Source organism: Bos grunniens, chromosome 14 (assembly GCF_055505025.1).
Source record: "Bos grunniens cultivar Pamir isolate PY7600 chromosome 14, Bosgru_T2T1.0, whole genome shotgun sequence".
Taxonomy (NCBI): Eukaryota; Metazoa; Chordata; class Mammalia; order Artiodactyla; family Bovidae; genus Bos; species Bos grunniens.
The window spans coordinates 81,497,252-81,524,831 of record NC_141178.1 but is presented as its reverse complement, the minus strand read 5'-3'; the positions used below and the strand labels follow the sequence as shown (position 1 = coordinate 81,524,831).

The following is a 27,580-nucleotide window of genomic DNA, read 5'->3' as shown; positions in this document are numbered from 1 at the left end:
ACAGATCTAATATTGTAGAACCAGACAGAGTTTAGGAAGCCAATGAAGCTGCCGAAAACTTGTTTGAAAGTTGCAAAACCAGCCTAGCTTGCACAAGGAGTCCCTGATAAGGTCTTTGATGGTAGAAACTGTTCATTTGCTGACATGTCACTTCCTGACAGTTCATCCAAACAGTTCACACTGCACCCAAGAGGAGCAGAAAGAACTTGTGGAAAAGGAACTTAGCTTTTCCTTTTTAAAGTAATGTAAAGCTGGGAAATGGTCATTGCCACTTAGAAGGTCTGGGGTCACCACTGGTGCACCCACCTCCCTGCGACGTGAGATGCCAGTGACTTCAGTGGTACCCACCCAACCAAATTTGTCTTGTCTAGCCCCCAAGACCCCTCTGACTCCTGGGGAAGCCAGGAATAGGGGCAAAGGCAGGGTAGGGCGGAGGAAGGGAAAGTTGGTCTCCAGGACTTGGCGGGGGGCCCTCTGGCCAGAAAGGGGACAGACAGGAAGGCCCTGGCAGCCGACTGACATGGGTTAGTGCTCCCCTGACCCCAGGAGGACCGCAGGGTCTCAGAGAGAGGAACCCTGTCCCGTCTGTCCACAACTCCCGGGGGACAGACCAGGGCTAGGAGCACGTGTCCCCGGACGGCAGAGCCAGGGCGAGATGGAGTGGGGTGGGTACAGTGTGGGTGCCCAGGCATGGATGGGGGTCTGGAAAGGGGCCGCAGAGGGAGCCAGCCCCGGCTCGCACGGCCCACCGGCACCCGCCCCCGCAGGGAAGCCTGCTCCGCGGACAGCTGCCGCCCTTCCTCAACGGCTTCTTCCAGAGCAGCGGGCAGGTGCTGGTGCGCCTCATGGGCACCGTGTCGGACGTGCTGCACCGTCTGGGCGCACACAGCACGGAGGCCCAGGGCCTCAGCATTGCCATCAACACCCGCTCCTTCTTCGATGATGTGAGTGCGCCCGGGAGGGGCGGGCACCCCATCTCGTGGCCCTCCAGCACCTTCCCCGGCTCCCTTCCTTGAAGGCCGCTGTCCCACTGGGGCAGGGAGGTGGAGGGGCAGGGCAGCTCCCTGGGTGTGTGGCGTGTGTGGCACAGGTGGGCTGGCCAGGGGCTGCCGCTGGCACTCGCCCTGCACCTTCAGCTGAACGCCAACCTTCATCTCAGCCCCACGCGTCCCTACCCTCCTGACTCATGAGCCCCTGTGGATAACAGATTCTCCTTCAGGGCAAGTCAGAGGGATAAGCCTGCCCTCCCAAGTCAGCATCCGTGACACCTGGGTTGTCAGGATGCAACCACAGGCATGAGAGAGGAATGAGTGTAGGTCCCTGAGGATGGCTGTGACCCTCCCCAGGGGCTGGTGGAGGTGGGAAGCACAGCCCTGCCCCGAGAGGTGTGTGAGGGGGGAGGCGCAGCCCTGCCCAGAGCCCTGTCTGAGGGGGGGAGGCTGAGTCCTTCCAAGAGCTCTGTATGAGGGGGAGGTGCAGCCCTGCCCTGAGCCCTGTCTGAGGGGGGAGGCCGAGTCCTGCCCTGAGCCCTGTCTGAGGGGGGAGGCCAAGTCCTGCCCAGAGCCCTGTCTGAGGGGGGAGGCCGAGTCCTGCCCAGAGTCTTGTCTGAGGGGGGAGGCCGAGTCCTGCCCCAGAGCCTGTCTGAGGGGGGAGGCTGAGGTCTGTTCCTGGAGTCTGGAGCCCCAATGAAGGAGTCCTGCTGAGGGTACTGGGCCCCACGTCCCGCCTGAGTGGAGGGTCCCAAGGAGGGTCTGGCTGGGCTCCAAACCTCTGTCTTGCAGGAGCGGGACGGGGTCCGGGCAGCGGCCATGGCCCTGTTCGGGGACCTGGTGGCGTCGGTGGCAGGCCAGCGGCTGGGCAGGCTGCGAGCCCAGGTGCACCAGAGCATGGTGCCCCTGCTCCTGCACCTGAAGGACCCCTGCCCCGCCGTCGTCACGGTCAGTGCCTGCGCCCGGCCTTCGCCTTGGCGGGGCTGGGGCCCCACGGCGGGCAGGGTGCTGCTGAGAGCCAGGGACACCCCCTGGGCCGCGGGGCCAGCCCCTCCCTGGGTTCCTGCTCCTCCCTGTGTGCACACACGTGCCCATGTGTGGCTGTGCATCTGTGGTCAGGACACCGTCTGTCCTGCTCACTGCTGTGTCTCCAGCGCCAGGCATGTCCTCGGGTGCAGGTGGTTCATTGAACTTGAAATATGGGCTGAGCCCTGCGTGTGCCAGCCAGTGCCCCGCACCAGGCCATTAAGAATTGCTCAGCCTTCCTGCAGCTCCCGGCCACTGGGGGGATAAACAAGCAGCCAGTTTCTAAGCGGATAGGGACTGAACACTGCCTTCAGTCCAGCGGGGCCGTGGTGCTGGCCAGGGAGGCGGGTGGGCTCAGGGTGCAGCCTGAAGGCAGCGGGAAGGAGCCGGGGAGCCCAGGAGGGCCGCGCCCACTGCAGCTTCCTCAGAGCCACCGCCCACGCCCGGCCCTCCCTGCTGTCCCGCAGCAGGCCAAGTTCGCCTTCTACCGCTGCTCCGTGCTGCTCCGGTGGCGGCCGCAGTACACCCTCTTCTGCGCGCTGGCCTGGGAGAAGGGCCTCAGCGCCCGCCACTTCCTCTGGAACTGCCTGGTGAGGGCCCGCAGCGGGGAGGGGACGGGAGGCTGGCCGCCAGGTCCCTGGGGCCGGCCAGCTCTGGCCCCAGTGAGTGACAGAGACGTGCTCCCCAGATGAGCCACAGCCAGGAGGAGTTTGGCATCCACTTGGCGCAGGCCCTCAGCTACCTGCACAGCCGCCATGACCACATCAAGACCTGGGCGGCACTCTTCATAGGTGAGCAGGGCGGGGGGCCGGGCTCAGGGACCCCCAGGCCGGCCCTGCCTGAGCACCCTGACCCTCACCCTCACCCGTTCCTCCACTGCAGCTGGAACGTGGGTTCCGCTGGCAAGCGAGGAGAGGGGCAAGTGAGGGGGTCTCAGGGGTTCAGTTCTTTGGGCCGGGCCCTTCTGTGTTCTGGCCCTGTCTTTCCAGCGGTCCCTCACACAGGAGAACTCCTTCCCTATGCCAGGGAGGGGGAGAGGGAGAGAGGGAAGAGGGGAGAGGTTCAGCAGCCCCCTCCCACTAGCCAGCATGCTCCTTGTCTGTCACACAGGTTATACCATCTGCTACCACCCCCGGGCCGTGTCCCAGATGGTCAGTGACGTGGACACAAAGCTGCTGTTCTGCAGTAAGGGATCATCCTTACTCCATCTACCCCTATCCATGTCAGCAGGGAGCACGGGCCCCCAAACACAGCGGGCAGGGTAGGGAAAGGGAGTGCCCAGGCCTGGAAGGCCGAGGAGGTGGGGTCTGGGTGCCCAACTGCCCCCACCCCATGTGGGAAGGAGGGTGCTACTCCACCAGGGCTGTGGGCAGACGGGGCGTGGAGGGTACCTCTGATTCGTCCCTCCTTTCCTGGAGCTTTTGAGGATCTCAAAAAGAGTCCCGAACCCAGCGTCCGAGACTTCGCCAGCAGGCAGGCCTCCTTCCTTCAGAAGATGGCAGCCAGACCGCGGTGACCTCCAGCTGTCATCCGCCCCGCCCCCCCGTCCCCCTCCCCCGTGCCCACCACACCGCGCAGCCCTGCCCTGTCTGCATAGAGCTTGGCTACATGACATTTTTCCATTTGAAAGAAAGATCTAGATTCAACAAAGAAGCGTCACATCTCTGCGCTCCCTGCCCACCATCCCATGGGCCCCCCGGAGACACTGGCAGGCCAGGGGGTGGGCACAGATGGTGTGTCCCCCAGAGACAAACTGTGAAGTCTGGGCAGGGACTCCCACTTGTGGCCACCAGGTGGCTTCCGGTGACTGGAGCCCAAACCACGGCCCGCCGATGTCCTGGGTGCTGAGTGGGCACTCCCAAGGCATCCATGGCCCTCGGGGCTCACGGCTGAGTGGAGTCACCCACCATGGCGCCCCCGCAGGCTTCAGTCTGTCTCCGGCTTAGAGCTCCGTGGTCACTGGGAGGCTGATGGTGGGGAAGAGGTCCCTTGGCTGGTCTCCCTCTGCCCAGGGGACTCGAAGTCACCCTCCACCCCCGTCTCTAGCCTCCTGAGCCCCGTCAGGGCTGGCACCTGGGGTTGGCAGCAGAACCGGCCTGGCTCAGTCAGATCTTCCAGGTGGGCTTGGCTCACCCTGAATGACTGAGGTGAGGATCTCAACACTCTGAGCCTCAGCTGTCCCATCTGTAAAATGGGTAGTAAAACCTTCCTCCAAGACCCCTTGGAAGGTTGAGTCCAAAAGAGGTCCCCAGACTCCGAGGGAGCCCCTGAAGACCCACCTGAGCTTCAGCAGGTCTTTCCCCTCCCAGCCTTGGTTTTTCCACTTGTGCAATGGTGGGGGTGGGCCCTTCCCTCGCCTGAGAGCGCCTCCCTGCTAGAGTCCTCCCTAGGGTCTCCCCCAGCTGGCCGCTCTCCAGCAGGAGGTCCAGCCCCGCCCGGCCTACCCCCTGCCTTTCCCCCCACGCGCCCTCCCAGGCCCTCCCGACGTGGCCCAGGCAGAGCTTCTACCCAGAGAGCTCTCCCCACATCCCCTGCCTTGGGACTGCCACGTAACCTGGCCCTCGAGGGCCTGCCAAACAAGGCCCCCCACCCCTCGTCAGGCTGTCCCACCATCCCCCATAGACTGTGAGCCCCTCGGGACATGCCTGGGGTTGCACCCAGGAGGCCCCACAACTTGGATGGTGGGTTGAAAAAAATACAGCAACTGCAGACTCACTGGTGTTGTTCAGTATGACCGGGGAGAGGAGTAAAAGACCCTGGGCAGAGCTGGGCCCCTGCCCGCCCGTCTGCGAGTCTCTGAATGGCACCACTTGAGGAGGGGCTCTGGGTGGGTTTGGCTTTTCACAGCTCCCCATTTTGTCCACAGGCCCCTGTGGATGCCCTCCACCCCACTTCTGCTACAACCCCTGGGTGGGAAGAGGGTCCCCTGAGCCCAGCTTGGGGGGGGTGCCATCTCCCCTAAAAGGGAGGCCTTCCTGGTTCCCCACAGTGGGCAGTGGGCAGTGGGGCCTCCTGCACGTCCCCCTGCCCCACCCCAGTTCATCCTGCCCCTGGGAAGTCTGGTCTTAGTAAAAGCCTGGAGCTGGGTAGGCCCGGGCCCCAGAGGCTTCTGCAGCCAATGGTGACTGGATAAACCCCCAGGGGGAACTGAGACAGGTGAAGCCTGAAGTTGAGGGAGCACAGGCCTTACCAGCAGGGTGGAAGGCTCTAGACCCGGGCACACAAGAGGTGCCCCAATAACCAGCAGCAACAGTTGACTGCCAGGCTGGCCACAGCAAGCCAGGGGCGGGAGACAGGGCCTGAGACCTGGTGGGTGGGCCACCATCCCACCCGGGAAGGTGCGGCCAACCTGCCCCAGGGAGGGGCTGGCCCCCAGCTCTGCGAGAGCAGAGCTGCTCACGGAGCAGGGCAACATCTGTGCCCTCCAGCAGGCCCAGCCCCCAACACACTCTGACCTTTCACCCCAGGAACCCCGGGGTCACCCTCCACCCCTCCAGCTTCCCCTCCCCGCTCCGGGGTGAGGAGTCGGCGTGTCCCTCCACCCCAAGCCCAGTGGGCACCATCACCCCCTCCCTTCTCTGGGCTTCTAAGACTGAAGTCAGGACACTTAGTAGGGGGCAGGATGAGGAAGCCACCCCGCCGGACACATGGCCCAGAATAATTACCAAGTGACCCATCCTGTCCCGCACGGGGGCAATGCCAGTGACCCGGCCCCCAACACAGCAACAGGGCAACTGGGCAGAGCCCACTCGGGCCTCAGCCCCTGATGTGTTTGATCTGGGACGGCCCCACCCTGAGGCAGGGAGTGCAGGGACCCAGCGTGGACGCCAGGGGGCGGCCAAGCACAGCCGGCAGGAGGGGACGCGCCCCGCAGCATCCCTGGGTCCCGCCAGCCCCCCAAGGCCGCCCACACCCCGTTCTCCAGGCACACACAGCCACAGGGTCTGGTTTTATTGCCTTCGAGTGTCCAGAACACCTGACTGCCCCAGACCCAATAATTTAAGGTGCCAAGAACAGGTCAGGGTGAGGGGCCACAGACAAGGGGCTGGGCCCAGTGGTTAAAAAATACACCAGCCCCCAAACAAACCGGCCAGGAAGGAGAGCTGCCCGGAGGCGGTGTGGGCAGGGCATTAACAGGACAGCCAGGGACATAAGGCAGGGAGATTGGGGGGGGATTAAGCCTCAGAGGGACAGTGAGGGCTCAGGGCACAGAGAGACAGACACGCAGGCAAAGACAAAAGGAAGGCTGGACCAGACAGCGGTGCACGCACATGCACACGTGTGCATGCACACACACACACACCTGCTGGGTGGACAGAGGGAGGGAGCAGAGACAGAAGACACCCGCGAGGGGTGTGGGGGCAGGTGTGCCGGGGGGCTGGGAGCAAAGGGCAGAGGGCGGCCCGTGGCGGGAGCCTTGCTGAGCCCGCGCCGGGTGCCCAGGGCCTGAGCTACATGATGCAGCACTTGGTCTTGTGCGCGTGGGGGTCCTTGAACCGCAGTCTCTGCTTCGGCCGGTATTTTTCCAGGTAGGTGAGCTGTTTGCTGTTGATGGCTCCGCGCCGCTTCCTGGGCAGACGGGACCGGGGTGGGGGTCAGGTAGGACCCAGGCTCGGCCGCCCACCCTGCCCCAGAGCTGCAGGCCCCAGAGGCGAGAGGGGCTGGAGTGGGTCCCCGTGACCCACAGAGCCCCCCCACCTCTGGGCCTTTGCCCGGGCTGTTCCTTCCGCCAGAATCACTGTCACTGCAGCCACCGCTGCTGACCTTCAGGTCACCTGGCTATCGCTCCTCCAGGCTGACCGCCTCACCTCCCCAACCCCAAGGTCCGCACCCTCCAAGGCCCGCGTGTTTACCTGGGTACCACCACCCACCCCCCGAAAGCAGAGCCTGTGGGGATTGGAGCCTGGCATGCCGGCTGGCTGGGAGGGAGAGGAGAGGAGACAGGAGGTGGTCCTCAGGTGCCTGGGTGTGGGGGTACCTAGCACTGCCCACCAGGCACTTCCAGAGGTCCCCACCGCCCGAGACCTTGGACATGGCTGTGGACTGGCACTGGTCAATGATGCGTGGGCCGGGGAGGAGCAAGCCTGTGCTGCTCTGAGTCACCAGGTTGGGCCCAGCCCCCAGTCACAGGCCTGGAACTAGGGAACCGCAGGCTCAGGTGAGTGGGGCAGAGGTGACGGTGAAGGCCTGGCCCTTACCCTGGGGCCGCCTCAGATCTGTGCCAAGGCACAGAGCTGCACACAGGCTCACGGAGAGAAACCGTGTGCCTGGTGTGTGTGCACACGTGCCAGGGTCCCGAGGAGGCCAGAGCTCCTGCGGGCGCACGCAGGGCTGGCCGCCTGACTGGTAAACAAGCCTGCCTCTGGGAGAAAGAGATGGCTGTGCCCTGGGAACTGTCGTCGGGGGAGCAGCACAAGAAGACACCCAGGCACGGACGGTGCACGAGTCTCACACATACACACTCACAGTGGGTGGGCTGGGGGCGGGCTCAGGTCTTCTGTGCCCACCCCACTGTCCCTGCTGCCACCCCGGGACCCTGCTCCACCAGGGCTCCTTTCCTGGGGGCAGCAGCAGACAGGAGCCCCCTCCCCCCAAGGAGAGGAGGTTGGGAGACCTCCATGGGGGCTGAGAATGGGGCGCAGAGGGCCCAGGGGCCAGGGCTTCAGAAGGGCAGTCCTGAAAGATCCTGGGGTGTCACCTGTCCCGGGGGGGTTGGGGCAGCTGGGGCAGGTGGCACGGGGGGGCTCCTTTCACTGCTGGGCTGGGTTGGATGGCTTCTGGGGGTTCCTCCTCTCCCAAGAGCTGAGGGGAGTGACACCCCACGTCAGGAGTGCTGGAGGCTTAAAGAGGTGTCTGCCCCAGCTCCCTGTGTCAAAGATGGGTTTGGACCGGCCTGTTACTCAGCACCGCAGGGCCAGTGCGGACTGATGCACCCCAGGCTGAAGGAGCCATGGGCCCCAGAGAGGGGACCAGCCAGGCACTGCATGTAGCCTCTCCTCACTCTCTGCTCCCAGTCTGGGGAGCAGACCACACACAGGGACCCGTCCTCAGTCGGGGCTAGGCAGCCTGAGGGGTACGCTGGTACCACAGGAGGCTGCCCTGAACTGGGGAAGGCCTCAGAGGATGGCACGGGGCCAGGGGTCAGGAGTGCCTCCTGGCGGGGCCCTGGGCCCCTGCGGGGTAGGGAGGGAAGGATAAGGACCCCCTGCACCCACCAGCGCCCTTCCCCACCAGCCACTCACTGTCGGATGAACTGGATGGCGTCCTCATACTTCATCCCGCTCTCGATGAGGGCCAACGCCAGGCTTCCTGGAAGGCAGCGTCTTTTCTCTCTCTTTATTCCAAGGAATAATGGCTCTTGACATAAACGACTCCCGCTAGCAATTAGCGGTGATTAATGCAGAACTCGCTGCAGAAGTGGAGGAAGTTCGCCTGGAGGGGGTGGGCGAAGATGGCACATTCATGGGTTTGTGACAAACGCATGTGGAATGGGAGGTGGGTACTCCTGGGGGCTTCCTCCAGAGCTCTTGGGCCTGGGAACCAGCGGAGGCCAGTGTGGCCAGGGACTGATGACCGGGCTGGGGTCAGAGGACGCAGGCCCCTTCCAGGAACGCTCACCCACCACAGACCCAGGTGCCTGGGGCTCCAGGCGGGAGCCCTCAACGGCCAGGGGAGACCAGCCGTCCTGCGGCCGGAGCCCAGCTAAGCTCGGATGCACGTCCACCCTGTCCTTCAGTTACAAGCTGACCCCACACGGTGCACCATCCCTCTGTCCCACAGACAGGAGACCAGGGACCAGAGAGGTCAGCGAGCTTGGCTGGCCTCGGCTCAGGGCCATCAGAGGAAGCACGGACACTGAACCAGGAACCTGCTGGTCACTCTGCCCGCCATGGTGGCAGACCTGAGTCTCCCCAGCTGGGAGAGTGGGGGATGATGGGACTGGCCTGGTCTGGGGCTGGGACACTCTGGGGCGGGCCCTGCCCTCTCTCCTTGGGCCACAGGAGCCGGCAGAATGACCTGAGCCTGAATGTCAGAACACCCTGCAAACTTCTGGCCCCCCTGCCCTCATTAACACCACCCCTCCGCCCCGGCCTGTCCCCAGGATCCCCATTAACTCCGTCACGCGGGGGAGAAGGGATGCTGGCGGTCAGCTCCTCTTCTTAATTTAATTTCAGGGCTCGTTAGCATTCAGTAATTAAAGGCCATGAGAACATTCAACACCCCGGCAACAGCCCAGCACTGGGGCCTCAAACGGGCCTCAGCAGCTCCTGCTGGAGACAGTCCCTGCCCCACAGAGATAAACCAGCCTCAGGCCAAGTGACAGAGTGCCCATTTCACAGATGAGAAGCCTGAGGGCGTACCAAGCCAAGGGACTCCAAGTGCTCCAAGTGCACGCTTCCTCGGCCATTCAAACATCTCAGCCAGCACCAGGCAGGCCCTCCTCCTGCGCTGAGCCTGGGTCCCCAGCACACCCATCTGTCTGAGGCCTCTGCCGAGCTGAGCCTGCCGCCGCCACTGGGGTCCCCCAGGCTCCCCAGACACCCTCCTCTCCAGCCTCCCCATCCCAGAGGATAGAAGCTCCAGCTTTCCCCTGCCCCCACCCAAACTTTGGGCCTCCCTGACACCTTTCCTTCTCTAACCTTCAGGAAATTGCCCTGGAGCTGCACCCCTCTCCCAGGTTCCTCTCCGATTTCCAGCGCGGCTCATCTGGATCATTGCAATTGCCTCCAGCTCTCGTGGGCTTCCCTGGTGCCTCAGATGATAAAGAACCCACTTGAAAGGCTGGAGACCTGGGTTCAATATCTGAGTGGGGAAGATCCCCTGGAGGAGGGCATGGCAACCCACTCCAGTGTTCTTGCCTGGAGAAGCCCGTGGACAGAGGGGCCTGGTGGGCTAGAGTCCACAGGATCGCAAAGAGTCGGACGCGACTGGGCGACTAACACTTCCACTTTTCAATGCCTCTGCGGGACCCGCGCCCAAATCTATTTTCAACCCATTGCAGCAAAGTGATCCTTCTAGACCAGTGCTTCCCAACCTTTCTTTCATTTTCTGCCCCTCAGCACCTAAGGGGTCTTTCTAGACATGCTTTCCTAGTTTGCCCCCCAAGAAATTTTAAGACCACAGATGAACTGTGCATCTCTGTGTGAGTACTTTATGCGAAGCTGTGCTTCAGACATAACAATTAAGATTTCTTCACTGAAATCTTAAGAACCAGATTTAAGAACTACTCCCCAAGAACCAGATTTTCCCCTTGGGGGTGAAATCAACACCACCCCTATGAATGCATGCTTTAAAGAATTAATGAGCTGCTGCCATTGCTCAGATCCAAGCCCACCGCGGAACAAGCCAAAGTTCTGTTAATTCTGTCCTGACCCCACACGAGAAGCTGGCGTCCTTCACCTCCTGGGCTCCCCTCCTCAGAGTCTGCCCCCCACCCTCCTTCCCTGGGGGCTCTGATCAAACCCCTCTCTGGTGCCTTCCTCCCCCACCTGCCTGACACCCCTCGAGCCTCTCGGTAGCCCTGGAAGGCAGCACTCCCAGCCCCACACGCCTAGGGCAGGTGGCAGAGCAGAGAGCCCGTCTAAAAAGGAGCAAGAACAGCTCAGGAACTCCACGGAAAGCAGCAGCAGGCGCCTGAGGACGGGCCGGGAGGATGGCGGACAGGGAGGGCGGCCCACGCCCTGCCCCTGCCACGGGCCCCGCAAAACCTGTCCCCACGAGGCCTGCTCACAGCTCCCGCCTCTCGTTCTACAGGGTCTGGGGCTGGTGACCTAGGCAGTCACACTCCAGGGCTGGTTTAGCGCTCTGCTGTCGTCATCCTGCCATTTTCCTGATTTTGAACACGGGCCCCTGGTCCCATCTGGCTCTGGGCCTACACAGTCTCGCCTGCAGAGGCTGCATCAGTTGGGAGGCGCTAGACCGTGCCGCGGGAGGAAACACCTCCGAATCTTAGGAGCTGGGGCAACGAGGGGCGATTTCTCTCTCGCTGCAGGTGCCTCCGGGACGCAGGACGGTGGAGGAGGCACTGTCTCCGGAGCCACGGGTCATGGGGCAGAGGAAGGAAGGACTCCTGAGGGTCTTGTCCCGGCAGGAAGGCCTCTGGCCCCAAAGAGACGCATGTCACGGTGACCAGGACTCGCTGGCCAGCACTAGTCACAGGCCCCACCTAAACACAGGGGGCTGAGGGAGCAGCCCCCACGCAGGGAAATTGCAGAGGCAGGAGCAGGACACACTGGGTGAAGCGCGTACGCCAGGGACGGCAGGGAGCCGCTCGGCCAGCCCACGCCCCGCTCCTGAGCCAGGGCCGAGGCGACGGCCCTGACCTGGGCTGGGAGCTCTTCACAGGCTGGCTCCCGCCAGCGTCCGCCCGGCCCCCTTCATTGTCATTCCAGGCTGAGCACAGGCCGCATCTGAGGGGGAGGGACGCAAAGTGGTCCTCGAAGCAACTCAATTAATCCTCCATCGGAAATTCTAACACGATCAATTTGGGGAGCCGGCCGACATCGCAACACAGTAATTAGGAACAAGTTTCAACTCCCGGCTTCCTTTGAAGATTGTAATTGCAATTAATTAAACATTCTCACTGTTCCTCAGAGTCTGTTCCCGAAGAAACTGGAGCAGACGCAGCGGGTGGAGGGACCCTGACCCCTGTTCCCAGCAGTGCAGGGATCAAACGGGAGCCCTCTCCTTGGAATATGGAAGGACATGGCGTCTCCAGTCTCCCTGGGAATGCTGTGTTGGCTAGGAGGTTAGAGGGAACCTGCCTCGGGTTCTGAGCTGACACCCTGACTCCTGTCCTCCCCCAGGGACCCCCAGGATGCCCAGCCTCCCTGTTCAGCAAGCTGAGAGCCCCCGGTCACATTCATAACATTCAGAGCAGCCCCCACAAGTAGGTTCTAGGGACAGAGGTCCCACGTGACCACTGACAGGTCACACCCTGCCCTGCATGCTGCTGCACCAGCAGTGATGTGAATGAGCTGGCGAGGCTGCCGGTGCCCCGAGGGAGGGATGTGAAGAGGAGGTGTGTGCTGGGCTCCAGGGTGGAGAGGCAGGACAGAGGAGGAGCAGCCACCCTGGGTTAAGACAAGGGGACAAGGCTAGCTGCCAGAGAGTGCACAGTCCCAGCGGAAATAGCTGGCCTCTGTGGGCTGGCATTGCATGCCAGGCTGACCCAGGGGTCTAAACAATGAGCTCTCCCACCTCCCCTTCAGCGTCTCACCCGGAAGCACCATGACCGTGCCCCCACCTACCACTGAGGACCTGAGGCCCTGGATAAGCGCTGACCAAGGGCTGCAGCACTGGGGCATAGAGGACGCAGCTTTCTAAAAGAGGTACGTTGTCTCCCGGAGCCTGGGAGGCAGCCATTACCCACCCCAGTGAGTACCAGGGCCCAATGTCACAGCGGTCAGCCCCTGACACAACACCCACAGTATTCAGTGCAGACCACCAGGCTTGATTCTGAGAATACGGCGGAATCTTCTGGCAAGTCAGAGGGGGTGAAAGGGTCTGCAACATTCAAAAGAAGGTATTGCTCTCCAATTTTCAAAAATAATTGGAAGCATCATTTTTAAGATTTTAGCCCCTCAGCCTAAGACTCGAAAGCCAGTCCAGGATAAAACAGTGAGGCCAGAAGGCAGAGGCACCGCACCTGGGAGATCACGCCTGAGGAAAGCTAGGGCGGAGGGCACAGGGGGCTCTGAGCACCCTAGCAGCCAGAGCAAACAGGCCCGGGGAGGCTCCATGGCGCTATCTGCGAGGAGGGCAACAGGAGACCCTGCGTCCCGAAGGGGCTGCCCAGACGCTCATCCAAGGGGCAAGGAGCAGAGGTCCTGACGCCTCCCGACTCCCCCACCCACAGGTTTCTGATGCAGGAAGTCTTCCCACCCCCTAATGCCCCGCCCCTCACTGAGTGGGAGGTCAGGAGACGAATTAGATGATCACCCTTGCCTCACATGAAACAGTAGAGGTCCCACTGTGGCCATTTCTGACCCAAGCTGCTCTCCAGCAACAGCGTACTTAATTGGAAGAGATAATGCGTGATTTAGCAAAAAAAACGTCAGCCCAAGGGCCACAGCCCAGGGCTCACACCTCCTGGCTGTGATGGACATGGGAGCCACCTCCCCAACATCCCTTCCATTCCCCTCAAGCAGATCCACCGTGCTGTTCCTGGCCTTATTCTTAGAATCCAGTCAGGGTAACCCCACCCCTGATCATAGGGATTGGTTCAGGAAACACATGCCCAGGTCAGTCAGTACAGGATACTCTCTGATTTAGGACTAGACACGTGACCCTACTGGACCAATGCCATTCAGGGAAGCTTCTTGGGGCTTGAGATGGATCCAGTCTTCCATGAGAGCTCTGGGAAGCCAGTGGCCTCTCTCCTTGTCAGTGGCCAGGGAGACTGAAAAGTCAGGAGGTGCATCAGGCATGGTGCCATCATTAAGGAAGATAGTCTGAGGGCTAGATCCAACCTTGAGCTCCTGGATCAAACCTTACCTGAATCTCAGTTTATTTCTAGATCTTCCAGTTACATGAACCATCCTTTTTAACTTTCTGCCATTTAAGCCTGTTGAAGCCAGGCCTTTTGTGGCTATAATGTGCAGTTCTAGTAACATGCTGGTTTATGCTCTTGAGCACGTCCCTTCCCCTCTCTAGGCCCCAGGGCCCTCTTCCACCCACTGACCTCATGGAACCACAGGGAGGATGAAAAGATGCAGTATACACGAAAGGGCTTTGGGATCCTAGAGTCTTGTGGGGAAGATTCTAGAGTCTTCCCCATAAGGGGAAGGCTATTCATCAATGAGAGTCTCTTCTTGCTCGTTGTGCTCTGGCCTTGCACCCCCTGCTTCCAGTCCTATGACCTTTGAAGCTTTTATTTTTAATTGCTCAGCCTTTGCACAGTCTGTCCCCTCTGCCTGAAGCCCTCCTCACTCTTCCAATCTCAAATGTCACCTCCTCCAAGAGGCCCTCATGACCACTGTGTTTGAAATGAGACCTGTCCTTACTCATTTTCTTTATAGTACTTACTGCGGTTTTTATTTTTTTTTAATCATGTTTGTTTCTTTAGTAGGTTACTTATTTGGTTACTTATCTTTCTCCCCTAGGTAAGTTCTTCTCAAACTAGAGGTGGTAAAGGGCCACGTTTTTATTTCCAACATGTCACAGGCGAATACTTCCATGCATGCATGCTCAGTCGCTCAGTGGTGTCTGACTCTTTAGATTGGACTGTGGCCCACCAGGCTCCTTGCCCATGGGATTCTCCAGGCAAGAGCACTGGAGTAGGCTGCCATGCCCTCCTCCAGGGGATCTTCTGGACCCAGGGATCGAACCCGCATCTCTTATGTCTCCTGCATTGGTAGGCAGATTATTTACCACTAGTGCCACCTGGGAAGCCCCAATACTTCCATAAACTACATTAAAAATACATTTCTAGAAAATTTTCTATTTAAGGAGTATACTAAATATAAACTCCAAATTCTTATCACACTTTACACTTATAAAGCTACTCTGGCACCTTTTAAAAGTTTCTAAACAGTTCCTCCCCGTGTATGCTGTTTCTGGGTGAAGTGCAGGCTCGGTCCCCGCACCACAAGGGAGGCAGAGCTTAAACACTGGCTTCCCTGTCCCGGAGGCAGGATGGCGGTGCGGCGGTCCCCACACAGTCTCCCAGGGGGTTTCCATCTGCCTGCAGGCCTACCTAGCCGCACAGCATGCCCCCCACTGGCTTCCTTCCCTTCTCTGTCTCACCTCCTCACTCCCCTACCTATGTGTCCAAGGGTCACCTCCCGCATCAGTCACCTGCACCCAAATCCACGTTTAGGGCCTGCTTCTGGGGGAACCCGAACAATTAGTATTCAACACAGGGACACTGATAGAGTCCCTAACGTCATTTCTGTTACCCCATCAGGATTCACACACATGAGGATTGCGGTGTAACCACCATCAGTTCAGTTCAGTTCAGTCGCTCAGTCGTGTCCGACTCTTTGTGACCCCATGAATCGCAGCACACCAGGCTTTCCTGTCCATCACCAACTCCCGGAGTCCACCCAAACCCATGTCCATCGACTCGGTGATGCCATCCAGCCATCTCATCCTCTGTCGTCCCCTTCTCCTCCTGCCCCCAATCCCTCCCAGCATCAGAGTCTTTTCCCATGAGCCATACGTCTCTATAAAATTGGAGAGAGGGCCCACAAGGAGAAAGGGATCTGGAACAGGGTCAGGGGTCTTGAAGGGAGAAGCTGAAGACCCCTCTTGCAGAGCCTGAGCCCCTGTCCTCCAGAGCTGAGCATTTCTTGTCCCTGGTTTTCCTGCACACCAAGCAAGACTTTGGAAAAACCATCTCTGCCCACCACCAGGAAGCTATAAATAACTCCTGGATTAGAAGAAAGGGAGAAAAAAAAAAAGCTCCGATTCCATCTGTACTTGAGTAAGAAGGTGCCCTCCAGCCCCCTGCCTCCAGCCCCCTGCCTCCTGCACACCTGGGATCCAAGCCCCCAACAAGAGGAAGGCTGGGCCTTGGCCGGCAGGTGGCAGGAGAAGGTCACCCAGGTCCTGCGTCCAGCGGCTCTGCCCAGCACCAGGAGCCCACGATAGACTGGCCTCTGCCAGAGCTTCTCAACTACAGAGGGAGACACCCAGGACGGAGGCCAGGCCAGCAACGGCCTCAGCTGATCTCTCAGCCCCATAAGAGGGGTGGGGTGGGAGTGGGGGGCAGGAGGACCCTCTTCTCTGCAGAGCCAGCACAGAGGGCCGCTAGGAAAGCAGCGGCCTGGGAACTGGGCTCCCAGTGTGATGTTTGTGTCCTGGCACCTGTTTCCCCATCACATCCTCCCCGCCCCTCCCCCACCCTGCCCTCCAACTCCTGTGTCCCTTTCCTCCCATCTCTCCAACCATGCCCCACCGCCGACCCTGATGCCCCTCTGTTCCAGAAGACGGGACCCCTGCTGAACTTGCAGTCACATGGGAACCAAGTCGCAGCTGCTCCCGGGAGCGCTGGGACCCAGGGTCCTCACCTGCAGCATGGGGGTGCTAATGCCCACCAAGAGGCTGTGACGGGGTCCCAAAGGGCCATCCATCCCCCACTATCCCAGGTCCTCTCCCTGCCACAGCCGCTCCCGGCCTGGCCAGCCCATCCCGGCTGCCACTCCGACTTCCCGCCTTGATTCATTATCCACTTGGGACAAAGTGGACATCCCACACCACCGCGGACCCGGCACCCGGGGATCTGCCTGGCACCAGATGCCCGCCCAGGTGTATCTGGCAAAGAGCCTCGGGGCGGGAGAAGCAGAGGCTCTGCACACTTTATTGACAATCTCGGGGCCGCGCTAGCCCAGCCGGGGGGCGCCCCCGCCGGGGGAGGCGGCCTCGGGCCCCGGGAAGGCGCTGCCCGCGGCGGCGGGCACGGGCGCCAGCAGCACCAGGCCGGGCCGGGGGCCAGCGCCCGCGTGCGCGTAGCTCAGCGCCAGCTGCTCCAGGCGCCGCTTGCGCAGCGCCGCCTGCGCCGTGCTGTGCAGGGGCCGCAGCAGCACGGGGGGCGGCGCGCCTGGGCCCCGCAGCAGGAAGTCGAAGCCCGTGCGGTCGTGCGGGTCGTAGAAGAGCGGCCCGCGGGCCGGGTCGGGCCCTGGCGGCCAGGCGAACGGGAAGGGCAGCGTGAAGTCCTCGGTGAGCACGCGGATGGCGAAGTCGTCCTCCTTGCCCAGCGCGCGGTAGGCGCGCCCGATGCCGCGGAAGTGCGCCTCCCACAGCTGCGCGTCCCCGCCGTAGATGTCCGGGAACGGAGGCTCCTGGGGCGCAGCGGGGCCTGCAGGCAGGGATCGCGGAGCGGCCAGGGATAAGCGACTCCCGCAGCCACCCGCAATGAGCCAGAGAAGCCAAGGCGGGCCACGTGGAGACAGAGAGGGGAGGGGTACCGGAGAGGGAGACTAATTTCCAGGGACAGCGCTAAGGAGCTGTGAGAGGCAGAAAGGCCCGGAGAGGTGTGTTAGAATATAGCCACTACATACTATTTGGGCGGAAAGTTCCAGAAGGGGAAGAGTCTGGCTAGCCTGGCAGGGACCACGCAGAGCCTGCTGTGGACCTGGGGTCATCCCCAGAGAGCAGGGGTGACCTGACGACTCTTAGTGGAAAGTCGATCCTGGGCCTGGGCAGAGGATAGACCTCGGGGAAAGGGGAGGGGAGACAGAGCCAGGTGAGGGTGAATTCAAAGGAGGACTCAGCAGGCCGAGCATGGAGGGGCCAGAGCCAGCCTGTGTCAACAGATGGAGGGAGGGGGGAGCCCTGCCTGGGCACAGGGATCAGGGGCCGACCGGCTTGACCGTCTTCACCAGGGAGAAGGATCCCGTTGGAAGCTGGGCTGGTGCTGTGTCTGTGGGACACCCCCCTCCCTCCTCACTCCAGGAGCACATTCCAGGAGAAATGGGGACGTGTCTGATCACTGGCTCACACATGGATTCGCAGGAGGCAGGGGGTCTGGTGAAATCCAAGAGTCTGCTCTCAGATATCACGTGTGTATGGACGCAGCACTGTGCCCCTGGTTGGGGGCCTCTGCACCTGAGGCCCATCCATCCATGGCCCCAGCCAGCATCCCAAGCCACCACTCCAAGCCCACACCTTTTGTGAGCTGCTAGGAGAGACCCTTCCCCCCCTGCCTCCTTGCTTCCTTCAGCAAAGTGCTTAGCTCTGGGGGTCCTGAACTCAACAATGCAACCATGGGCCCTCCCTGGGTATAGATAAGCCTCTGGGACACAGGACCAACTGGGCAGCTCCTTGGAGACAAGGCAGGACTCAGGGGGAGGGCCTGAGAGGAGGCGATGGATGAACCCATACAAGGCTCTGACCGTGAGTTCTCAGGTCCTCACCCCGCACCCCTGTGAGGGGCGACAGCACTCAGACTGTTTTCCTGGTGAGAATGCAGACCCAGAGAGACCCGCCCTGAACTGATGGCCGCAGGAGCGTTCCACCATGCCACACCCTCCTGCTAGGAGCCCCTGGACAATGACTCCCCTCCCCTTGTAAGTTCCCTGGGGCATCTGCTGTGTGAGAGGCTCCGCTACAGCTGTGTACAACACACACTCGGCTTCTCCCAGGCCAGGGACAGGAGCCAGCAGACCTGGGTAAGAGGTCCTTCCTTCACCTGGGAGAGCCTGGTCTGGGTTCTGGATTCCCTGAGCCTCAGTTTCCCCATCTGAAAAATGGAAACAGTCAAGCCTGTTCTGCCATCCTTGTGGATGAGGTTATGAACTTTTGTGAACCTCTTTGTCAGTGGGAAGTGCCTTCCTAGCTCAGCACCATAGCAGTTGCTTCCAGAGCCACAGACCCAGGTAGGAGAGGCGGTGGACCAGCTCTGAGCAGGGTGTGAGGCCAGAGGGGCTGGCTCAGGGCCCAGTGCACTCAGCACCTTGGACAGCTCTGAGGCAGCCCTGCAGGGGCCTCAGGTTCGATGGGCAGCATGGAGGTGCCCCCACCCCGGGCAGCCTGTCCTGTCCACCAGGACGCCTCCTCCCTGAAGGCCTCCAGGGTGAGTGGCCGGAGGCACAGCACCACACTGATGTCCACACCACTGGCCCGGCCTCACACTTAGTACCAACAGGCGGGTGGGCTGTGGAGAGGCTTTGGGGTGTTGCTATGGGCCAGGGGTGAGGAAAGTGTGGAGAAGAGGGAAGGGCCCCGGGCTGGGGGTGGGGCAGGAGAGGACTGAACACCCCTGACTGGCATTTAGCCAGCTGGGTCTGGTGTTTGCGGAGCAGACAGGTGAGGGGTGAGGGCTGCCACGCAGACCACAAGGCAGCCAGGGCAGCGATCCAGGGCAGAGGGGCTGGGGCTCAGCAGAGAGAAGTGCTGGTTCTACATGTGTCTCGAAGATGGAGCCTATAGGCTCTGCCGATGGAGGGGCTGGTGGGGGAAACGGAGGGGAGCAAAGGGAAGACACACGGTTTCTGGCCTGAACCACTGGACGAAAGGAAGCCCCATGTACTGAGAGGAGCAACCTGGGGCTAGGCTCAAGAGTCTAATTCTGGACCCGCGATGCCTTCAGACAGACTGGGGAAGAGGTGGAGAGCAGAGTTAGCTAGAGTCTGGGCTTGAGGTAGGGGGGCTCCAGGCTGAAGACAGACAGACAGACTCCTGAGCAATGATGGCATTTAAAGTCTGGTGGTCCAGTAGTTAGGACCCATGCTCTCACTGCCGCAGAACTAGACGTGACTGTGAGAATAGAGAGGGAGAAGCCTGAGAAGCCGGCCTGGGCCCCCAGCTTCCCCAGGTCAGGGAGAGGAGGTGGAGCGGCAGTGATGTGAGAGGAGAAGGGGAGCCTGGGGCTCTGGGAGTCAGTGGGGAGGGGGTCCTGAGCCCTGAGCTGCCCCTTCGAATACACTGCATGTAAGCCTCTCAGTCGTGTCTGACTCTGTGCCACCCCATGGACTATACCCACCAGGTTCCTCTGTCCATGGGATTCTCCAGGCTAGAATATTGGAGTGCGTTGCCATGCCCTCCTCCAGGGGATCTTCACAATCCAGCGATCAAACCCGCGTCTCCTATGTCTCCTGCATTGGCAGGTGGGTTCTTTACCACTAGCACCACTTGGGAAGCCCCTGAGCTGCCGATGGGTCACGTCAAAGGGCACCTGAGAACTGACCTCGGGTTCAGCAGTGTGGAGGTCACCCCCGACCCTGACCAGAGCTGCTGTGGCCAAGTCCAGGAAGGAGGGGCTGGGTCCACTGCATTCCAGAGCAAACGGGAGGGAAAGACGGGGAGGCAGCATGTATAAATAACCTTTTCCAGGATTTTTGCTAAAAATGGGGAGCAGAGAAATAGGGCGGTAGCTACAAGGGAAGTGGGGTCAGGAGACAGGATGTATAGCTGTGTGCTTTTATGTTGGTGAGAAAGATCTCGTAAAGAGAAAATGTCAGAATGCAGGAGAGGAGGCTGGAGAGGTGCTGGAGTGATGGCCGTGGGCAGGAGGCCAGGCTGGGCCTCGGCTGGGGAGGGGGTTGTTCATGCAGGGGGCAGGCGGGGGAGCACGGGGCCCGCGGGCCCAGGTGCAGGTGGGCGGCTGCCGTGCCCAGAGCCTGTGGGGGTCCTCTTTCTCCGTGAGAGTGGGAGCAAGGCCAGCAGCTGAGTGTGCAGAGGGAGAGGAGGGTGGGCGCTGGGAGCGGGGGTGCGAGGCGATTGCTGGGAGAGAGGAGGGGCTGGACGGGAGGAGGGATGCCGTGGGACCCTGGCACAGAGCACCCCCTGCAGCTCACCAACCAGGAATGTAATGGGAGCATCAGCCTGGTTGAGTTGATCCCCAGCTGTGCAGGTGCCCGCAAGGAGTAGGCAGAGAGCTGGGGCGGGGGGTGCCATCAAACGAGAGCAGGCCCAGGGCAGGAGGGTGTGGTGCGGGTGTGATGATCAAGAGCTGGACGGGGGCGTCGGGGTTGGGGGGACAGGGCGGGGAGGAGGAGGAACCGGCTGCAAACAGCGGACTACGGTTCTGCCCACAGAGTGCTGGAGTCCTGGCCCCCAGATCAGGGTCAGCGCCAGAATGCAGTTTGGATGCTGGCAAGGCACGACCACCGCATGGGTGGCTGGGGGCCACGTTTCTCAGAGAGGCCTCTGGGGGGCTGAGGGGCCAGGAGAAGGGAGAGATCGCCCATGCGATGGCAGCAGATTTCGAGAGAGGGTCAGCGTCCCGGCCCCAAAATCCCCGGGAGGCTAAAAGCCCTCCCCGCGTGGGCAGTGAGTGTGTACCTCCTTCAGTTATTGCTGACCACGTGGCATGTGGGGTCTAGTTCCCTGACCAGGGATAGAACGCACACCCCCTGCATTGGGAGCGCAGACTCTTAGCCACTGGTCCACCAGGGAAGTCCAAGAGTTTGTACTTCTGAGGACCTGGGACTCGCCCTGGGCTTTTAGGGAGGTGGGAGAGGGGGCCGGAGAATGAACTGGAAGGGCTTGGAGGAGTGAGGAGGACCCTGGCCCACGTCCCAGCTCAGGGTCCAGGGGCTGCAGGACAAGAGAAAGGAGAACTGTCAGGAGATGGGGTGCTCGCCCCCACCCTGCCCTGCCCTGCTGTGTGACCCTGGGGAAACCCCCCAGGAAGAGGTGGGGGCGCTGCCTTCTCTCCCACATTCTCAGAGCCCAGCTGCCACGAGCACCCACTTCTCCTCCATCCCGACCCCCTCCACATGTCTCACCTGGAGTGGCTACAGGACACGGGGGCAGACCTGCCGGGCTGGGGTCCCCGGAACAGGGGGAAGCCATGTCAGCAGCCAGGGGTCAGGCTTGTTTACCTGGCTGCCCAGGAGACTGGGGGAAGGGCCTTCTGGGGAGGAGAGAACCTTGCATTTAAAGTGACCCCACCCGGAAGTGCCCTGGGGCTGGGGGGGAAGGGTCAGCAGGCACAGGGGCCTCTCCCCTGACCCGCCACGGCTCACCTGGCCCTTCTCAGGAGCCGTGGGGACCCTACCCTGGCGCTCGGAGACCTCCATCCTCACCCCAGTGACCTGCCTGGGCTAATCCCTCCCTGCTGGCTCTGAACCTTGGAGCCCGGCAAGGGGCTGGACAGCCTCCAGCTCTCCTCTGGAAGCCCTGGGGAGCGTGTTTTAGTTCCACTAACAAAACGACAGGGGCAGCACAGGACACAGAGAATCGCCCTGTGTTCCTCAAGCTGGCGAGAGAGGAGCGCACGGCTCCCTCCTATTTATCCCGTGTGAGCCCCCAGCCCAGCTCCTGACGCACAACGGCCAGGTGCTCTGGGCACAGGCACCTGGGCACCAGTTCCTCCATCAGGGAGACCCGGGTCCCGAGTGCCGGTGGCAGCCCTGAGAAGCGGCGACCCAGAGCCCAGGTGGCGCTAGTGGTAAAGAGGTAAAGAGTGGTAAAGAGTCCTCCTGCCAATGCAGGGGCCACAAGAGACGCGGGCTGGATCCCTGGGTGGGGAAGATCCCCTGGAGTAGGAACTGGCAACCTGCGCCAGTGTTCTTGTCTGGGAAATCCCATGGACAGGGGAGCCTGGCGGGCTACAGTCCATGAGGTCACAAAGAGTCTGGCACAGCTGAGCACACACACAGAGCCCTGCCTGGCACTCCCTGCCTCCCACCCACCAGTGTGTCTGGAGCCCCTGGCCAGGAAGGCGCTCTCACGGAGAAAGAGGACCCCGCAGGCTCCGGGCACGGCGGCCGCCCACCTGCACCTGGGCCCGCGGGCCCCGTGCTCCCCGCCTGTTTCCCAGGGTCCTGTGGGACCTTCCACACGGGCCACCAGATGCCAGCTCTCAGGGCAGACGTCGTACCAGCTCAGCCCAGCCCGGTGACCCTGGGCGGCCGCTTGCTATCCGCATGGTGGGGACAACGCAGGAGAAAAACCAGACACTGACCTTCTGCAAATGGTCACTGAACACTGTGGACAAGACAGGCCTGTCAGTAGCCACTCAAGCCCTGCGTCGTAGGGTAACCACCAAACCATGGTAACAGAGAGCAACTTCAGTAAGGTGGTGCCGGCCAACGGTCCAGGCCCACCTGCCGCCATCCAGCCCGTCCCAGGCTCCAGGGCAGGCCAGGCTCCTTCCAGCTGTGGCTCCGCCCCTTGAGGCGTGGTCTCATCCACTGTCGTTCCAGCTCCTTCTCAACCAGGAAGAGGAGGGTGGAGGACCCTCTCCGGCCAGCAGTTTCCCTGGTAGCTCAGCTGGTAAAGATTCCCCCTTCAACGCGGGAGACCCCAGTTCGATTCCTGGGTCAGGAAGATCCCCCGGAGAAGGGATAGGCTACCCACTCCCACTCCAGTAGCCTCGGGCTTCCCTGGTAGCTCGGATGGTAAAGAATCTGCCTGCAGTGCAGGAGACCTGGGTTCCATACCTGGGTCGGGAAGATCCCATGGAAGAGGGCATGGCAACCCACTCCACTATTCTTGCCTGGAGAAGCCCAAAAACAGAGGAACCTGGCAGGCTGCAGCCAGAACCTGGTGACCGTGGGGTCGCAAACAGTCGGATACGACTAAGCAACTAAGCACAGAAACTGTACACTTCACTTCTCAAGTGCCAGGGCGAGAATCAAGTCACCTGGTTGCTCTTGGCTGCAAGGGAGGCTGGGGAATGTAGTCGCAGCTGGGCGGCCGGGTGCTCAGCATTGGAAGGGACAGCTGCTGGCCGGCCTGCCTCCACGTTTAGGACAGACCCAGTGTGTGCAGTCCGGTCTCCCCCTGAAGCAAGTTGTATTGCTTCCTAGCGCTGCTTCAACAATCACCACAACGTCAGTGGTTTAAAACAGCATCACTGGGGTGTAGTCAAGGGCCATGCTACCCCCACGGCTCCCGGGAGAACCGGCCCCTCCCTCTCCCTGCTCCTGGGGGTTGCCCACCCCGCCCAACCCCCACTCCCGCCCCTGTGGGCACACGGCCTCCTCCTCTTGTGTCTGTGATAAAGCTCCCCCTACCCTTCTCTATAAGGATGCACGTGGTTGCTTTAAGGGACCACCCAGATAATCCGGATAATCTCCCCATCGAGGATTCTTAACTTAATCACAGCCACGAAGCCCTTTTTTTTTTTTGCCATATAAGGTAGCAATTACAGGTTCCAAGGATTGGAACAGAGCTCTCTTTGGGAGGCCATTATTCAGCCTAGCTCCAGGCCCTAAGGAACGATTTGAGGACAGGACTTGACCCCAGGGCATGTGGTAGGGACAGAGGGAGGCGGGTGATTCAGGGTGATTCAGGTTAAGTGGTCATCTCCGGGAGCCGCTGGGGCTCAGCGCCCCCGCATGAGCCTGTCTGAAGGTGAGGGCCCAGTCACCCACCCACCCTATCAGTCATGAGTTAAGCACTGCTCCCCCGGAGAGGTGATGCCCTGAATCTCCCACCAGCGGCCAGAGAGCCCTTCAGACAAAGAAACATGGGCTGGCATGGAGCTCCGGGGACAGGAAGAGCCCAGCGCATGGGAGTGCGGCAGACCCATAGTTCCCCAGCCCCCGCCTCAGGGAGCTCACAGCCTAACTGCACAGAGGGTAAAGGTCAAATCCATGAAACAGACACCCGTTGGGATGAGGATGAGAGAGGAAACTCTCAGGGACCCGTGGGGTGGCAACGGTAGGGGTGACCCGCGGAGACCATCCTGTGGTCAAGGTCAGCCTCTTGGAGAAATGACACTGACACTGAGAGCCGAGATGGGACGTCACGTAGAGGGAGGGAAGGAGGGTCTGAGGATGGGCCCCTGCAGACACCCTGTGGCGGCAACGAGCACAGTAACCCGGAGATGAGAAACTGCCCGGAGGGGCCAGGTAGCTGCTGAACAGAGTCTCGGGAGGGGCACCGAGGGACAATGGGGGCCTCCTGCAGCCTGGGGTCCCGACCCAAGCGTTTCTGCCTCCTCCATCTCCACAGTCACCTCCCTTCTCAGCAGCTCGGCACCCCCACCCGCCGGCCCCCCACTGCACAGAGGGAAGGGCAGAGCGAGGGGGCCAGGCTGAGTGTGACGTGGGCACAGGCTGCTGGCTGCGGGCAGGGCACCCGTCGAGGAGGAGGGGCGGGCAGGCCCCCGAAGCCGAGGCTCCCCACATAATCCCCTCCTGGCGCTGCACCGCCTCTTGGTTATTTTTAAAATCTCATTTTCAGAAAGTGGAGAAGAAAACCTCTTTCTTTGGACTTTTTCCCCCTTTTTTTTCTGTGAAAGATTAGGAGAGGGGTGTGGAGGGAGGAGAGAGCCTGGAAGAGCGGGAGGCACCTCTGGCAGCGCGCCCGCTTGGGGGCCAGGGTCTCTGCTGACTGCCCCCCGACCCCTGCGGCCCTAGAGACACAAGGCGGGACCCCTCCTTGGGCAGCCAGGTCTCAGCTGCTGCCTTTGCCCAGTGGGCGCGTTGTCGGTGCTGACTTTATACTGGAGCACAGCAGGGTGGTGGCTCTGGGTGTCCACCCTCATGGGGTGCAGGGCCTGTGGGGAGAAAGGGCCAACAGAGATCCACCCCCGGGCTGGGAGGCTGGGGGAGGGGCAGGAACTGCCTGGAGCAGGGCCGGGTGGAGGGCAGGGAGGGTTCTAGAGGCGAGGACTGCATGCATGGGCAGAGCCTGGTGAGCCTGGGTGGCTGGCAGGGGCTGACCTCAGGGACCAAGGAACCAGAGGGCCCGTCAGGCAGGTACCCTCACTGATGCCCCACAGGACACTCCACAGGGGAGGACCTCCCTGAGCCAGGAAGGCCTGGAGCCCGGGACTGGACTCCCAGCTCTGCTCCTGAGGCTGGGCCAGCTGTCTGCCAGCCTGCTAAGTTGCTCCCAGCTCTAACCCTATGGACTGAAACCCACCAGGCTCCTCTGTCCATGGGATTCTCCAGGCAAGGAGACTGGAGTGGGTTGCCATTTCCTCCTCCAGGGGATCTTCCCGACGCAGGGGTCGAACCCGCATCTCCTGCACTGGGGTCCCCAAGGGCGAATAGGAGAGTGCGGGATTTTCTTTAGGAAAGCCCGGGTGTGGAGGGGAGGAGGTGACTCCGGGTGAGGACCAGACCGCGCGGGCGGTTATGGCTGCAGGCGCAGAGACGGGCCTTGCAGGGGGAGAGACCGGGCTCAGCTCTTGATGCAGTGGGGATTTACAGCCAAGGAGCAGGGCGGAGGGGGTGGGGGCAGTCAGTGGATGGAAAATACCTAGCAGGAGGTATCAGGAGTAGGGAGAGTCTAGCTAGATCCACCTACCAGGGTTCTCGCTGGAGGCAGGCCGGGTGCTCACACCTCACCTGGGAGAGAGCAGAGGATGAGGACCCTGAACAGAGGCAGGGGGCGCGGGGCAGGGGACAAGGAAGGGGGGGTTGTTCTTGCTAGAACTGCACTTCATGAGGAAGAGCAAGGATGGACCCAGGAGAAGGTTCTGGAGCCCGGCTAAAGTTTGGCCCAGCAAAGGCTCTTTGTCAAGGGCATTCCAGGAGGAAGGCATTGCAGAGCCTCAGAGGGCTGGCCTGGCTGCGACTGGGAACTGAGGGGGCTGGGGTGGGCATGGAGGGGGACAGAAAGAAGCAGCCTGGGTAGCAGAGCAGGGGCTGGGCTGCTGGGCCCTGGGTCAGGCCAGTCCTCTCTGGGGCAGTAGCAGCAGCCTCCTCCCCAAAGGGTCCAGGCTGGAGCCCGCGAGCCAGAGTGTGCCAGGGGCCTGGGTGGTGGGATGCCGAGGCCCCCTCCCCACCGACTTGCCATCTGTGCTCAGGAGGGCTGTGGCCCCGGGCGAGCCCATCTCTGCAGAACGCCCGGCCAGCCCGCCCCTCGGGTCCCCCGCCTCGAGTCCTGCCTGGGCCCGCAGCGCCATCTGCCGGCGGGACGGGAAGGCTCGGGCGGAACTGGCCTGAGGCCCCTGGGGAGGGACGGGTACCCTGCGGAGGCGGGTGCGCGATGGTTCACAGGCCTTGTGCTCACCCTGGAGTGAGCTGTGAGGGCCTGGTTTTGAACCTGGCTCCACTGTTGGCTGCTGTGTGACCTCCAGCCAGTTCCTGACCCTCTCTGAGCATCATCCCAATCGCAGGGAGGTGAGCTCACCCGGCCTCCAGATTACTATGAAAAGTGGCCATGAGGCTGGGAGCCCACACGCGGCAGAGGTGGTCCCCCCCGGCGCTGAAGGTGCTCTCCAGTTTCTGAGAGGTTCATGGGGAAAGCAGGCAGGCGGCATGACCCAGTCGGGGACCTGCAGCCCTGACATCTCACCGTTTTCAAACATGGTGAAGGGTAGCACGAGATGGACAAGGATCAGACCCCAGGTCTCAATGTCCCCTGGGGCTGGCACCTGTCCTCACAGGAGGCTCATCCACTCCCACCCTAACATCCAGCCCTCCTTGGACCCTGCAGGAACAGGAGTCCCCCCCGCCCCCAACCTCGCCACAAGCAGCTCATCCATTGTCCATCTGGGGCTTGCTGGAAAGTTCTGTGGAAAACCTGCCTCCCTGTAATCCAGGTACATTCCAAGAGCCCAGAAGGCCCACTGGGAAGTTCTGGGGCCAGGACCCAGGAACCAACCCCCCCCCAGCCCCCCGCGCCGGCTCATCCCCTTGGGGGCCGGCCTCTCTCTGTACCCTGCTTTCTCCTCCCTTCTGCCTGGAGCCCTAAGGAGGGGTGGGCAGCTATAGAGAACCCCAACCCAAGGCTTCCCTCTTGGCCCCGATTCCAAATTCCTAAGGGGAGGACCTGCTTGGCCCACCTTGCCCGGTCAGCCTGGTCGATGTCCAGCAATGGCTCACCAAAAAGAAAGAAGCCAAAGGCCCTGACTTACAGCATTGCCCACGACCATGGTGTAAAGGCTCCCACACGGCTGGTCCCCGGCTGCCCCTGTGATGGACGGCATACAGAGTCTGGCAGAGATGCACGATACCGCCCTGTATACAGACAGAGACACGTAAATACCCTCTAGGACACGGGTGACAGTAAAATAGATGCAATTAGCAAGAAGTGATGGGCTTGGGGCACTTATTACGTCTGTGTTTATTAGCGTCCCTTCCGTTGTGGGCTTCTAAGGTGGTATTTAACAAGTAACCCTCAACTTGCTGAGCATTTAAGCACTGATCACACAAGTCTGTAGGCCACCAGACAGAGTGGCTACAGGGAGCCCCCCTGGAGGCGTGGGGGCCCAG

The 27,580-nt window shown here is 61.5% G+C and overlaps 2 protein-coding genes and 1 long non-coding RNA gene across 5 annotated transcripts in view; 1 reads left to right on the top strand and 2 right to left on the bottom strand.

Moving 5' to 3' along the window:
• The window catches only part of LOC147359760 (maestro heat-like repeat family member 5), a 60,757-nt gene extending 57,092 nt beyond the window's left edge, over positions 1-3,665 (top strand). The window contains exons 25-30 of the mRNA XM_086337572.1: positions 768-944; positions 1,782-1,937; positions 2,483-2,605; positions 2,704-2,806; positions 3,126-3,200; positions 3,434-3,665. Of these exons, the coding sequence (XP_086193698.1) occupies positions 768-944; positions 1,782-1,937; positions 2,483-2,605; positions 2,704-2,806; positions 3,126-3,200; positions 3,434-3,531 (732 nt within the window). The 3' untranslated portion in view covers positions 3,532-3,665. The remainder of the gene's footprint in view (positions 1-767; positions 945-1,781; positions 1,938-2,482; positions 2,606-2,703; positions 2,807-3,125; positions 3,201-3,433) is intronic.
• Positions 3,666-5,951: 2,286 nt separating this feature from the next.
• On the bottom strand, positions 5,952-10,382 carry LOC147359759 (uncharacterized). Its single transcript, XR_015141192.1, has 2 exons — positions 8,258-10,382; positions 5,952-6,584 (listed from the first exon to the last, which is right to left on the bottom strand). It is a non-coding gene; the product is annotated as an uncharacterized LOC147359759 (long non-coding RNA).
• Positions 10,383-16,289: 5,907 nt separating this feature from the next.
• LOC147359758 (uncharacterized protein C8orf90-like) lies at positions 16,290-27,559 on the bottom strand. Of its 3 annotated transcripts, none has more exons than XM_086337568.1 (4): positions 27,223-27,559; positions 25,668-25,708; positions 21,188-24,912; positions 16,290-16,815 (listed from the first exon to the last, which is right to left on the bottom strand). In XM_086337568.1, the coding sequence occupies exons 3-4, from the start codon at positions 21,252-21,254 to the stop codon at positions 16,340-16,342; spliced, it is 543 nt and encodes a 180-aa protein (XP_086193694.1). In that variant the 5' UTR covers positions 21,255-24,912; positions 25,668-25,708; positions 27,223-27,559; the 3' UTR covers positions 16,290-16,339. The 3 variants fall into 3 exon arrangements, 1 of the variants encoding a protein (XP_086193694.1); XR_015141191.1 differs by having other exon boundaries at positions 16,694-16,815; positions 22,369-24,912; XR_015141190.1 differs by lacking the exon at positions 16,290-16,815 and adding an exon at positions 20,853-20,996.
• Positions 27,560-27,580: the final 21 nt, after the last annotated feature.